This window comes from Chaetodon auriga, chromosome 20 (genome assembly GCF_051107435.1).
Source record: "Chaetodon auriga isolate fChaAug3 chromosome 20, fChaAug3.hap1, whole genome shotgun sequence".
NCBI classification, from domain to species: domain Eukaryota; kingdom Metazoa; phylum Chordata; class Actinopteri; order Chaetodontiformes; family Chaetodontidae; genus Chaetodon; species Chaetodon auriga.
In genome coordinates, this window is record NC_135093.1 from 223,130 (window position 1) to 237,788 (window position 14,659).

The window sequence follows — 14,659 nt, forward strand, 5'->3', positions numbered from 1 at the left end:
TAAAATGTCTGTAAATTGTTTGTATGTGAGCACTGAAAGCCTTTGAAGAACCTGAAGTGTGAGAACCTGAATCTCTGAAATAACTTAAATCTGTAGCTTCAAAAGTGTCAGTTTGAAGAAGCTGAAAGCAGGTGAAGTGTAAGTCCATGAGTTAGCCCTCAAAAAGTTGATTTGGCAGTTAAAGCAGTTACACTGTCAGTTGAAGGGTTCAAAAATATTTGGTGTCGCTGGATGTATGAGAGCCGAAAGCAGTTGAAATGTCAGATGAAGTGTCGTTGCTGAAAACATGAAACAGGTGAATCCTTGCAGGTAGTTGGACCTGTCAGTTTGTACAGACACTGAAAGTCAGACTAAGAGCTGAAAACAGGTGAAGTGTCAGTGTCTCAGCCATGAGAGCAGCTGAACTGTCATTTCATGACAGACTCGTAAATTGTAATTGTAAACGATGGAAGCAGTTGAAAGTGAAGGCCAGAGACCGTTGAAGTGCGCCCTGAAAAGAGTTGAGGTGCAAGCAGTTACACTTTCAGCTGAGTGAGTGTCAGCGATGAGGAGAAGCTGAAAGCAGTTCAAGTGTGGATGAAGTGTAGTGATGAACGCAGCAGAGTTTGTCATTGCAGTGAAGAGACAGTTGAATTGTCGGAAGAACTGGGTGCTGGTCTGATGTAAACAAAGAATCTGAAGTGTGACGACAGAAACATTAAAGTGATGAAATAAACAACAAACAGTCATCTTGTATGAGAGCTCTTTATTGTCTTCCTGGGCCAATCATCTGTCACTTCCCTGTTGTTGACGTCACATCACATCACACATCACGTTTCACTTCATTACACGGTTCTAATGCACACAGCACCGTGAGGCCACGCCTCCTGTTAATCTGTGACATCATCATGCATTGTGTGACATCATAAGACTTCGTGAATGTGCTCTTCTCCCCAATGATGGAAGATAACACCAGCGGGCAGCAGTCAGGCTTTATTCATCAAAAATAAAAACACACTTTTTGACAAGACACAGTATCAACATGAAGGGCTGAGGGGGCGGGGCCACAGGTGGAGCGAGGGGGCGTGGTCACATGGAAGAGCAAGGGCAGGGGGGGTAATGTTCACAGTTTTGAGGTGAGCAGAGAGGAAGGACGTTTGAGCTGAAACTCTGAAGATTTTCTGATGGAAAACCAAGAATATGAAGTTACAAAAGACAGCATCACTTCCCTTTCACCAGCTGTCAAAATAAAAGATTTAGCTCTTCCTAAATACCAAAAAAAAAACATCATTGACCTCCTGCTGCTGTCATCCCTGTTTGGATGTGTTTGTGGAGCTGACCTGGGACCTGTTAGCTTGTGCTTAGTGAGGGCTAAAACAAGGTTGTGCTGGGAAGAAACTAGAAAACGGGGGTTGGGGGGGACCCAGGCGGATCTTTCTAGAAGCACTTGCGGTGGACGATGGAGGGTCCGGCCTCGTCATACTCCTGCTTGCTGATCCACATCTGCTGGAAGGTGGAGAGAGAGGCCAGGATGGAGCCCCCGATCCACACAGAGTACTTCCTCTCTGGGGGGGCGATGATCTGCAGGACGATTCAGAGGATTAGACTCTTCAAACTGTTGTTAGTCTGTATCAGACCTGCCGTTTGGGTGTTTGTCTGCGATACTTTTTAATTTTCACCTCAATATGACACCAATTTACACTTAAATAAAGTTACAGTATTTTTCATTGGATTTTAATCAATAGACTAATTACTGGATTGTAAATCATTTTAATGGGTTTTCTGCAAAATTTACTAAATTCTTCAAGTTTGGATGTTAAGTTATTTTTAGGGGGATATTTGTTATTTTTATTCATCACATCTTTCCAAGAATATCTCAAGAATATTCCAGAATGATGATTGAAGGGAAAATTGAGGTTTCAAGCAGTTACCTGAAATATCAAAATATGCTGTTAATTCTCGCTGGTTAAAGAAATCTCTGGTTCTGGTCAACGTCAGCCCACATTAAAAAAACAAAGATCAGCTTGACTCGAACAGTAAGGTGTTCTTTAAACGTGGATTTGATCTAAAGGTTAGATTTTATTAGGATACCTTTTCTTTAACGATCAGAGAAAAGACTGCTCAGGCTTCCTTGTGCTTTCTTAATGCAATGTTTCCTGACATTGTTCAGAAATATACTTTTGGGTTTGGAGTTTTAATTTCATCGTTAACTTCTGTAACTGTGACATTGTGGTGTTTGTTCTCTCTGACCTTGATCTTCATGGTGCTGGGGGCCAGAGCCGTGATTTCCTTCTGCATGCGGTCTGCGATTCCCGGGTACATGGTGGTTCCTCCAGACAGCACGTTGTTGGCGTACAGGTCTTTACGTATGTCGATATCACACTTCATGATGCTGTTGTAGGTCGTCTCATGGATCCCAGCCGACTCCATACCTGCAGGACAGAAGAGGTGAGTCAACAGGTAGCCAGACAGAGAGACAGACAGGTGGACTGACAGGTAGACAGATGGATGTCTGACCGATGAAGGAGGGCTGGAAGAGCGTCTCGGGGCAGCGGAACCTCTCGTTCCCGATGGTGATGACCTGACCGTCAGGAAGCTCGTAGCTCTTCTCCAGAGAGGACGAGGTGGCCGCCGTGCCCATCTCGTTCTCAAAGTCCAGAGCAACATAACACAACTTCTCCTTGATGTCTCGGACGATCTCTCTCTCGGCTGCAGAGACACCACACACATTCAGACACGCTTCCTGTTACCTGTGACAGAAATGCATGGCCGTGTGCTGATGTCGTACCCGTGGTTACGAAGCTGTAGCCGCGCTCCGTCAGGATCTTCATGAGGTAGTCTGTGAGGTCGCGACCCGCCAGGTCCAACCTCATGATGGCGTGAGGCAGAGCGTAACCCTCGTAGATCGGCACATTGTGGGTGACGCCATCACCGGAGTCCAGGACGATACCTGAGACGTTCAGAAGGGTTGACATACGCGATATATAGAAGATTATATAGATCAGTGATGAAAAACATCCAAACTTTGTTTAAAACATCCCTGTTGTTGGCCTGGCTGGTTGTTGGGAGCACTCCAGTAGGCGAGGTCGACTGGTTCATCATTACTGATTCATCAAGAAGACATGTGGGTGGTTTGTGCTACATGCCACATCAGTACGTACTGGTACACTCAGTGGTTTCCAATACAGCCTAAGCGACTGGCTGCTGCTCCAGAGCGCGCAGTGCAGTGATTTGTTGATGCACACTTCAAACGATGACGATCGATGAGTTCATGGGAAATCTGTGAAAAGTGCTGCCTAAACCATGTCATGCTCTGCGCCTCAGTCCATCTGAATGTGAAAAAAAGCCGACATCAGAGGAGGCGAAGACGAAAAGTTAGCGTGAGAGAAGTGTGTCGCTGAATGCGTGAGAGTTAGCAGCCTTGTCTTACTGACAATGCTCTCTCTGTTGTAGCTGACCGGGAACCCAGATTGTTTCCAAAATGCTGATTTAAAGGACGCAGGCATTCAGCTCAGGTGTTTCATTTGCGCTTGTTGCCCATTAGCTTAACCTGAGCACATGTTGCTAACAGACGTACGGCTAAATGTTTTGGGGCAGAACAACTTGTGAAATGTGTAGTCTGCATGTGCTGGTTCATGACCTCTGTGACAGTTCAGCACAAACGTGAACACAGGAGGAGGAGGAGGAGGAGGGAGGAGGAGGAGGACAAGGAGGAGGAGGTCGAGGAGTAGGAGGGGGAGGAGTGTGGTCCAACCTGTTGTGCGTCCGGAGGCGTACAGAGACAGGACGGCCTGGATGGCCACGTACATGGCAGGAACATTAAAGGTCTCAAACATGATCTGCACACAAACACACAGACAGACAGATCAGTGATCAGTGATCATTCAGAATGATCATTGTCTGACGTGAACATTTTCTACAACCCTGATTCCAGAACAGTTTGCATGCTATGGAAAACATCAGTACAACCCAAAGTGACCACCCTTCGTTGATTTTTGTAAATATCTGCTTATTGTGAAAATTCTCAGGTTATTTATTGTTATTTCAGACTTAACATCAGAATGTTGTTTTAGTTTAATGAACCGATTACTCCTTTTACAGGATATCACACAGTGTAGCATCATGAATCACAGTGTACTGCAGCATTGTGTTGTACTGTGTAGAATTGCAGTAGCACCTGTGTCATCTTCTCCCTGTTGGCTTTGGGGTTGAGAGGAGCTTCAGTCAGCAGGGTGGGATGTTCCTCTGGAGCCACTCGCAGCTCGTTGTAGAATGAGTGATGCCAGATCTGACCAATCACAGAGCAAAGAATAAGTAAATAAATAAATAAATAAATAATAAAGGGGTGATTGATATGAAGGGCAGTGAAACCTTCTCCATGTCGTCCCAGTTGGTGATGATTCCATGTTCGATGGGATATTTCAGGGTCAGGATTCCTCTTTTACTCTGAGCCTCGTCTCCAACGTAACTGTCCTTCTGCCCCATACCCACCATCACTCCCTGAGACAGGCAGAGACAGGGACAGACAGGTCAGTGTTGGCATGGCGGCGTAATAGAGACAAATGCGTGGACCTCTTTAATCTCCTCTAAGACCTTCCAGAACATGTGGACCCGTGAAAACCTGTATGCTGATCCTTTACCTGAACCTGACAGTGGACACACAGAGCTGATTAACTGATTAATTAATCAATGAATCTTTTCACCATTGCTTTCTCCTGAAGTGTCTTTTCTTTTTATCTGACGGCTGTTTTGATTTAATTACATATTTTTTTATGTTGAGTACTTTTTGTTGCATTTTATGCATGAATTGTGCTATAAAAATAAAGTCTATGATTAATATTATTATTATTATTATTATTTTATTTCAATGATTAATCATCTAATTGTTCAAGTCATTTAACAGTCAAAACCTTAATAAACTGAATTTATACTCAGGAAGGTTTTCTACCCCTGGAAACCTCTATTGTGACCAGCTGTGGTCTTCAATCAGGTCCTCATTCTCATTCCCTGGGGGCGTGGTCTGTCCACATGTGTAAAGACGCACTGCTTCCTGTGCTGTTTCTCTGCACTGGTTGCATCACTGGCAGCAGTGTTAGCACTAGCATTAGCCTGTCAGTCACTGCATACGGACCAATCAGCTGTCACCTGGTGCCTGGGCCGGCCCACGATGGAAGGGAAAACGGCTCTAGGGGCGTCGTCTCCAGCGAACCCGGCCTTACACAGACCCGATCCATTATCACAGACCAGAGCGGTGCTCTCCTCTTCATCGCACATGACTGCAGGGGGCGCTGTGGGCGAGCAACAACACTACGACACCGAGTCACACTGCCAGAGAGAGAGAGGAGCGCGTGAGTATTAGTGATCAACGAGATGAACAGGAACAGAAGGACGCAGCCGCGTTGGAGGTTTGTGACATTTCCATCCATCAGCTGTCGGCTTTATGGATTCACAGCCTGAAAACTTCATTACCCATGAGCCCCTGCAAGGTGAGACATCACATGAGTCTCATCGACGTTCTATGGTTTTAATTTGAACAGACCTCGTCAATAATTTCATCATCATAATCATCAGTGACATCATCGTCTCCTCCAGCTGAACCATCTGATCATCAGACCAACAGAAGATGATTTTTCAAGAAAAACACAAACATTAACTTCAATGTGAGAATTTTCTATCAGTAGAATGAAGATTTGTTCAAGGCCAGTTTTCACCGTTCAACTGTAAATCATCACCATCACATAAAAACCTCTGAAGTCTTTTAACTGTCCAACTGAATCACTGAGAATTTATCTCTTCAAGTGCTTCACATGAGACCTGAAAGGTATTGAGACAAGAGACATGAGACAACAAAAAAAGACATTTCAACAGGATTTAAAAGTAAAATCAGACAGAAGACAAAAATGTGATCAAATAACATAAAACAAAAGAATAACAACAAATAATCCCAAACTTTATGTCAATAAAAGGTAAACGGGCGTTCAGGCCTGGACCTGAGCAGACTGGGAGTTACAAGGTTTTACACAGTTTTCATCCATGTGTGAAAAACACGTAAGTGCGGCTGGCAGTGAGAGCTTTCTACATGACATTGACTACAACGTCCACACCACCAAACTTGGAGTTGTGAGGTTTTCACGTGACAGCAGTGACATCACCCCCCCAACCCCCCAACCCCCATCCCCAACCACCACCGCTGTCCTTCAGTGAATGAGCAACAAAGCACTCTGGGAAAATTTCCTAATTAGGACATGAAGCCGAGTCCTAACTGTGTTTGGTATGTTCTCTCTCTCCCAGTGTTCACTCTACCTCGCTCGCCCTCTCTCTCTCTCTCTCTCTCTCTCTCTCTCTGCCTCTCTCCCTGTCCCTCTCTCCCTCCCTCTCTCTTTCTGCCTGTCTCTCTCTCTCTGCCTGTCTGTCTCCCTCACAGTGAGACAGAGATGGCTTCAGACCATATTTAGTCATTAAATTCGGGGATCAAATATTTATCTGGTCTTTCTGGCAGCAGGAGTCTCAGAGGAGTCTGGGTTCATTTTGTCCTCAGTTTGGACTGCGTCTCTGTCAGACCGCGATGAGCTTGTCCTCACTGATATTTAGCTTCATGTTTAAAAGCTTCATTCACTTCCTGCTCACTATAGTTTTTATCAGGCAAACGTCTGTTGGGACTATTATCAGCGGCGGATGAATCCACGTTTGGTGCTGAATGAGTGTTTGTGGCAGCAGGACGTGTGTGTGGGGCTCATTGATGTGTAGCAGTAGCAGTGTGTTTACTGCCCCCTGCTGGTTGGTGTGACAGCGGCTGGTTATTGATGTCAAAATCAAAAGTGAATTATGTGTACATGAGAAACCGTTTTTATCGTGTTGTCTGGATGGAGCTATTGATCAGGTTGGTCGGTTTAGTGATGATCAGGATTATACGTCTGTATGCTGACATATTGACTGTTTGTACTTGATGTTTCATCATGATGCTCTTATCAATAAGAGATCAATAGGTCCTGATCACCAGACAGTAGTTTGATATCTTAAGATAACCAAACAATGATATTAGGCAAAGGAAAATTAATGAAAGACAAATTCTAGCTTTTTCCAGAGCTTTTCTTCATGGTCTTCATCAGTGATGTAGCTGATGAAGACCATGAGGTGCACTTCTTAACTTTCACATTGTGGAATCAGGCCAATGGTTAAAAATGAAAGTGATTTTTAACTCGAGATAATTGATCTTTACCAGTGACATCACAGTGCTGCTCTGAGACTTTGAGCGGCTGTGTTTAAATCTCAGCTGTAAGCAGGATGTTAATGTTGATGTCTGAAGGAAAACAGATTTTGGGCTGTTAAAATGTGACAAATGTCTTCATCTGCCAGCTCGCCTGCCAGTCAACACCCAGGGCAGAAACGTGAGATCTGTAACTCAGCACAATGAGAGTGAAATCAAACACATCTCAACACCTGCCAGACTCCAAACTCCAACCAAACTTCACTCAAAAAACCCAAACTTTAAACTTTCACCCGCCAGAATACAAGCAGCCCCCAAAACATCAGCAGCTCATGTAGAGAAGATGTTTCTCTGCTCACGTCAGAGTTTGTGTCTCCTCAAACATCTTTCAACAGAGTCTGAAGCAGAAACACAGAGTCACTCTGCGGACTGGGAGGAAAACCTCAACACTAAAACGCACAGAAACGCAGGAGCAGTCTGGTGCGACGCTGTCTAAGTCCACGAGTTCAGCAGGTGCAACATGAAGAACACGACAGGAAAAGTGGAGAGAACAAAAGACTAAACCAGGAGAAGAGGAGGAGGAGGTGAAGGAGCGGAGAAGATGATGGAAAGGAGACGAAAGGATAAACAGACATGAGGAGAAGTGGGCAGGAGGTGAAGGGGAAGAAGATGGAGGAGGAGATAAAACAGACCTTTACAACTCTGTTGAGGAGAAAATCAGGAAATGAGCATATGAGATGATCAGAGACAAAGGAGGAAGGAGGAAATAAGACATGTTGCAGTTCAGTGAAAGACGCTAAGGTGGGGAGGATGATGGAGGTGAAAGGAGCAGGACTTCTGCCAGCTTTTCCATAGACACACTAAAAACAAGCAGTGGAGAGAAAAGGAGGTGAGAGGAGGTAAAAGGAGTTGAAAAAGGGGAGCAGATGGTTCAGGAGCAGATTAGATGTGGTATTGATTTTAGCAGGGTTTTTTTTACATTTACACTAAGATGAGGACAGAGGAAAGGAGGTGAAGAGGTAGAGGAGAAAAGGAGTAGATGATGGAGGAGATAAAAGGAAAGTTTGTCCATATGAGAGAGGAGGAGCAGAGGATAAAGGAGGCGAGACTGTGTGTAAGGAGTAAGAAAAGAGAGAGCGAAGGATGTAAAATGAGGTGAAGGGCAGCAGAAGAGGAGGTGAGATGGTTTAGGAGCAGAGTGACACGATGCAAGCTGAAAAAAGGAGGTGAAGACATGAGATAGGAGGTGCACATGAGGGAAAAATAAGATGATGATGGAGGAGGAAAAGTGGAAATCTGTTGCCATCTGTTGAAATGAGCAAAAGGAGGAGGTTAAGAGGAACATGAGGAGACCAGGAGGAGTTCAGGAGCAGATAAGATGCTCAAAGAGGAGCCATGCTGCTGCTTTAGAAGAAAGTCAAAATCAAAGGACAAGAAAGGAGGTGAGATGAGGTACAATAGGAGGAGGTGAGGGAACTTTGAGGAGTAGGAAATGGGGAGGTGGAGAAGGCAAAAAGGAGAACTTTTTCCACTGTTAGACAGGAAAGAAGGAGGTGAAATAGGAGGTGAAATAGGAGGTGAGATGGTTCAGGAGATGAAAGAAAAGAAGACATGATGTAAGTTCCACTTAGAGGAGAGAAGAGAAGAAGGAAGGTGGAGAGGAGGTGATGAGGAGGAGTTGAAGAGGAGGTGAGTTGCTTCAGGATCAAAGAGGAGACTGAAGACCTTTTTGCAGCCTTTGCCAGTTTTGTCACATTTACACAGACAATGAGCAGAGAGGAGAGGAGGTGAAGCAGGAGGTGATGCAGGAGGTGATGGAGGAGGTGATGAGGTCTTACCGTGGCAGTGCAGGGCCTGCTGGGACGTGAGGGGGGGGGCAGGACAGAAGTGAGAGTCTGAACTGCTGCGACTGAGTTTATCAACCCTCCACCTCCTCCACCCATCCCTCCATCCATCCCTCCATCCCAAACATGGCGCGGCCTCCTCCCTCTTTCCTCCTGCCCCTCTCCTCCTCCTTCTCTCTCTCTCTCTTGATTCCTTATAGGGCAGGCCCAGAGGCAGCAAGCCAATCAGACGGCTCACAGCGAAGCCAGACTTTCTCCCATCATTCACTGCATTCCTCAGAGAGAGAGAGACAGAGAGAGGGAGAGGGACAGAGAGAGACAGAGAGAGAGACAGACAGACAGAGAGAGAGAGAGAGAGAGAGAGAGAGAGAGAGACAGAGAGAGAGAGAGGGAGAGAGAGAGAGAGAGAGAGACAGACAGACAGACAGACAGACAGAGAGAGAGAGAGAGAGAGAGAGAGAGACAGAGAGAGAGAGAGAGAGAGACAGACAGACAGACAGACAGACAGACAAGAGACAGACAGACAGACAGAGAGAGAGAGAGCGAGACAGAGACAGAGACAGACAGACAGACAGACAGACAGACAACAGACAGACAGACAGACAGAGAGAGAGAGACAGAGAGAGAGAGAGACAGACAGACAGACAGACAGAGAGAGAGACAGACAGACAGACAGAGAGAGAGAGAGAGAGAGACAGAGACAGAGACAGACAGACAGACAGACAGACAGACAACAGACAGACAGACAGACAGAGAGAGAGAGAGAGAGACAGACAGACAGACAGACAAAGAGAGACAGACAGGCAGAGACAGAAAACTGTGAAACGGCTGCGTCTCTGTGCACTTTTACTTTGGTACTTTAAGTTTATTGTGATGCTAAGACTGTAGTACTTTTACTTAAGTACGATTTTGAATGCAGGACTTGTGGCAGTAGTTTTACACTGTGGTATTGTTACTTCTGAGTACTTTCTACTGCACATGACATGTCAATAAGCTAAGGACCAGGCTAACACTGACTAGCTTTAAACATGTGACGTCACGTTGCCTCTGCTAGCTCTTTGTGCTAAGGTAGCTTTGACTATTCACATCGCGTCAGTGAACCTTCACGTGGTGTGCGGTTATGCTCTGAAATAAAGAGGGACATGGTGTCCAACTCGTCAGCTCGTGTCCTCACGGACTTCTTCTTCTGCTGAAAGCTGACAGGTGGGATGATGACAGATTGCTCTCCAGTGACCAGCTGAAGGTGTTGTCATCAGGGGCTTGACAGCAAGCCATTTTCAGTTTCTTTCTGCTGAATCAAACAGTTTCCTTGTGGTCCACGTGGTCCAGGGCTGGTCTTTACAGGTTTTGGGACCTGAGTGACTGATGACATCCAGCTGTGTGGACTGTCAGCAGGTGTGTGTTGATGAGACCACTGACCGTGAGACTGACCTCCACCTCAACTCTGCATGTGTCAGCTGCTGCCTCGCGGCCTGCTTCACAGGCTCTGAGCTGCCAGCTCATGTCTCTTTGGTCTTTACTCTGAAAGCGTCTTTTAGCCTCCTGCTGCCAACCTGGACTGCTGATGGAGGGGACGGCCGTCTCCGGTCCGGTTCAGAGAAGCTGCAGGTTTGAAGCGCTCACCTGTCGGCCGGCCTGATGTCTCTCTGTGAGCTCACACTCTGATTCTGGCTGCTGGATGTCGAGGTTCAGTCACTCACATGTTATCCATTCTCAGCTGTGTCTCCTTCATCATCATCATCATCCTCATCATCACAGTTACTGACTGAGCAGACATACACACACACACACACACACACACACACACACACACACACACACACACACACACGTCCCGTTTCAAATTGCTGTCATCTGCCTTTAGCTGGATTAACTGATCCAGGACCATCTTCTGTCTGTCCTCAGGGAAGCAGCCAATAAGAGGCCTGATGTACACACTGATGGGGGGAGTTTGACACTGGTGACCAATCACTGACTGTGGTTAAAGTTTAGCTTCATAGTTGGACCGGTGTCCTGAGGAGTCCTCTAGTAAACAAAGTGTGTGTCTCATCCAGACTCAACGTGTGAACACAAAACAACAATTTCAACGTGAAGCAAATGATTTAAATTTCTCATTTTTGAAACACGACTCAAACATTAAATGTGCAGATTTAACTAAATGTCATCTCTTCAGTCAGCAGAGCATAAAGTCTAGACACAGTCCACCAGGTCAGAACTTCATCGTTAGATTAGTGGTGACTGTAACTTTGTCTTTTCCCAGCTGATCTCCAGCTGTCCCAACTCCTGGATGTCTTTGCCCACGTCCACAGGTGTGTCAGAGTATTAATAAGAGTATTCATTTCAGGAACAGAGCATGAAAAACCACCAGTCAGTGTAACTGGAAGTCAGTCTGAATCACTCTGACACTGATGAGCTTAAGAAACCCCAAAAGGTCCAACAAAGTGAGTCTGAGGACAAAAGCAGGCAGGCTGAGTCCCTCACGCTGAAGGAAACGTCTGGCTCTTTGGCCACTAAACGCTCCACGATGTCCACCTGCTGTGTTGGCCGTTTGCTGCTCAGCGGGAAGTGAACTGTGGCTTCGGACAGCTGAAAGAGGCTGAAAAGCCCGAGGAGCTACAGAGACGGAGACAATTCATCACCAGCAGAGACTCTTCAACATTACACGGAGACAATGAACGAGTGTTAACATCAGATATCAACTCTGAACGAGTGTTAATGTTTGACGTCAACACTGAACGAGTGTTAATATTTGACATCGACACTGAACGAGTGTTAATGTTTGACATCGACACTGAACGAGTGTTAGCGTCTGACGTCAACTCTGAACGAGTGTTAGCGTCTGACGTCAACACTGAACGAGTGTTAATGTTTGACATCAACACTGAACGAGCGTTAGCGTCTGACGTCAACACTGAACGAGCGTTAGCGTCTGACGTCAACTCTGAACGAGCGTTAGCGTCTGACGTCAACACTGAACGAGCGTTAGCGTCTGACGTCAACTCTGAACGAGCGTTAGCGTCTGACGTCAACACTGAACGAGCGTTAGCGTCTGACGTCAACACTGAACGAGTGTTAATGTTTGACATCAACACTGAACGAGTGTTAATGTTTGACGTCAACACTGAACGAGTGTTAATGTTTGACATCGACACTGAACGAGTGTTAGCGTCTGACGTCGACACTGAACGAGTGTTAGCGTCTGACGTCAACTCTGAACGAGTGTTAATGTTTGACGTCAACACTGAACGAGCGTTAGCGTCTGACGTCAACACTGAACGAGTGTTAATGTTTGACGTCAACACTGAACGAGCGTTAGCGTCTGACGTCAACTCTGAACGAGCGTTAGCGTCTGACGTCAACACTGAACGAGCGTTAGCGTCTGACGTCAACACTGAACGAGCGTTAGCGTCTGACGTCAACACTGAACGAGTGTTAATGTTTGACGTCAACACTGAACGAGCGTTAGCGTCTGACGTCAACACTGAACGAGTGTTAGCGTCTGACGTCAACACTGAACGAGTGTTAATGTTTGACGTCAACACTGAACGAGCGTTAGCGTCTGACGTCAACACTGAACGAGCGTTAGCGTCTGACGTCAACTCTGAACGAGCGTTAGCGTCTGACGTCAACACTGAACGAGCGTTAGCGTCTGACGTCAACACTGAACGAGTGTTAATGTTTGACGTCAACACTGAACGAGTGTTAATGTTTGACGTCAACACTGAACGAGTGTTAGCGTCTGACGTCAACTCTGAACGAGCGTTAATGTTTGACGTCAACACTGAACGAGCGTTAATGTTTGACGTCAACACTGAACGAGCGTTAGCGTCTGACGTCAACACTGAACGAGTGTTAATGTTTGACGTCAACACTGAACGAGCGTTAGCGTCTGACGTCAACTCTGAATGAGTGTTAGTGTCTGACGTCAACACTGAACGAGCGTTAGCGTCTGACGTCAACTCTGAACGAGTGTTAGCGTCTGACGTCAACACTGAACGAGTGTTAATGTTTGACGTCAACTCTGAACGAGTGTTAGCGTCTGATGTTAATGCAGCTGAAAGTCATGTCTGAAGATATCCAGAATCTTCATCATACATGTGTCCATATGAAACACCTCTGGGTTTTCTTTACTGTCCTACATTCCTCTCTGCCTGTCTCATCTCCTGATATGGCAGTGTAGCATGTCCATTCTCACACACACACACACACACACACACACACACACACACACATATATACAGCTAAGTGATGTGCCAAACAATGACATCATCAGTTTACATGATGTACACCATGATCCCCTTCTGAGGACAGATCCCAGACCGTCCTGGACACACACACACACACAGACACACACACGCACGCACACACACACACACACACACACACACACACACACACAGACACACACACGCACGCACGCACGCATGCACACACACACACACACACACACACACACACAGACACAGACAGACACACACGCACGCACGCACACACGCACACACATGCGTGCACACACACGCGCGTGCGCATACGCACACGCACACACACATGTCCGTACACACACACACACACGCACACACATGCGTGCGCACACACGCGTGCGCACACACATGCGCGCACACACACACTCACACACACGCACTCACACACACACATGCGCGCGCACACACACACGCACGCACTCACACACACATGCGCGCGCACACACACACACACACACACACACACACACACAGCTTCATGTTGTGTCAGATAATAACTGTGAGTTCTTCATCCTTTTTGGTTGGTCCGAGCACCCTTATCCTAACAGACGTGCATCAAAATCCAAGTGTCGTCTGGCTTGAACGCGTTTTTCGCAAATGACGGCTCACAGAACGCTTCTGATACTGAAGAGTATGTACATATCATATGTGTGTACTCTATGTATGTATACATGCACTGTATGTAGGTCTGTATGTATTGTATGTATGTATATACTTTATATATATGTATGTACAGTATGTATGTAGGTATCTATGTATGAATATATATGCTGTATGTATGTATGTACTATCTATAAGTATGTACATCTGATAACATCATTAACCAAAACTGTAAGTCTGGCGTCATGCTAGTAGCTCTGTCAGGTTGTACACAGCACAGCTGTAAACACAGAGTGCAGCTGAGGCTGATGGGAAGTGTTGGACAAACTGACATGTTGATCTGATGTTTATCCTGAGGGGAACATGAATGTCTGAAGCACATTTTATCACAATCCATCTAATAATTGTTGAGATGATCAGAGGAAAAATGAAATATTGTGTGGCAAAAATAAATAAATAACCAAAAAGTATTTGGTAATACACCACCTGAAACAGATAAATTTCAAAAATGGAAATTCAAACAAAAACACAGGAAACACAAAGTCAAGTTTTTCTGGTATCAATTCAGCGATATTTAAATTTCGTTGCTTATTGATTGAATTTCACAAATAGATATAAATGTTATTAAAGCTACCATTTGCTTCATCATCAGGTGGAAATCTACAATGAATTTTACTGAAATTCAGCCGATTACTATTTTTCCTTTTCCTGTCACACACCCTGCAGTCAGTGTGTGTGTGTGTGTGTGTGTGTGTGTGTGTGTGTGT

At 45.7% G+C, this 14,659-nt stretch overlaps 1 protein-coding gene across 1 annotated transcript; it reads right to left on the reverse strand.

The window, feature by feature from the left end:
* Positions 1–728: 728 nt before the first annotated feature.
* acta2 (actin alpha 2, smooth muscle) lies at positions 729–9,113 on the reverse strand. Its single transcript, XM_076760737.1, has 9 exons — positions 9,025–9,113; positions 5,125–5,304; positions 4,351–4,479; positions 4,157–4,267; positions 3,734–3,818; positions 2,768–2,929; positions 2,497–2,688; positions 2,230–2,411; positions 729–1,560 (listed from the first exon to the last, which is right to left on the reverse strand). Exons 2-9 carry the CDS (start codon positions 5,251–5,253, stop codon positions 1,417–1,419), a joined length of 1,134 nt encoding a protein of 377 aa, XP_076616852.1. The 5' UTR covers positions 5,254–5,304; positions 9,025–9,113; the 3' UTR covers positions 729–1,416.
* Positions 9,114–14,659: the final 5,546 nt, after the last annotated feature.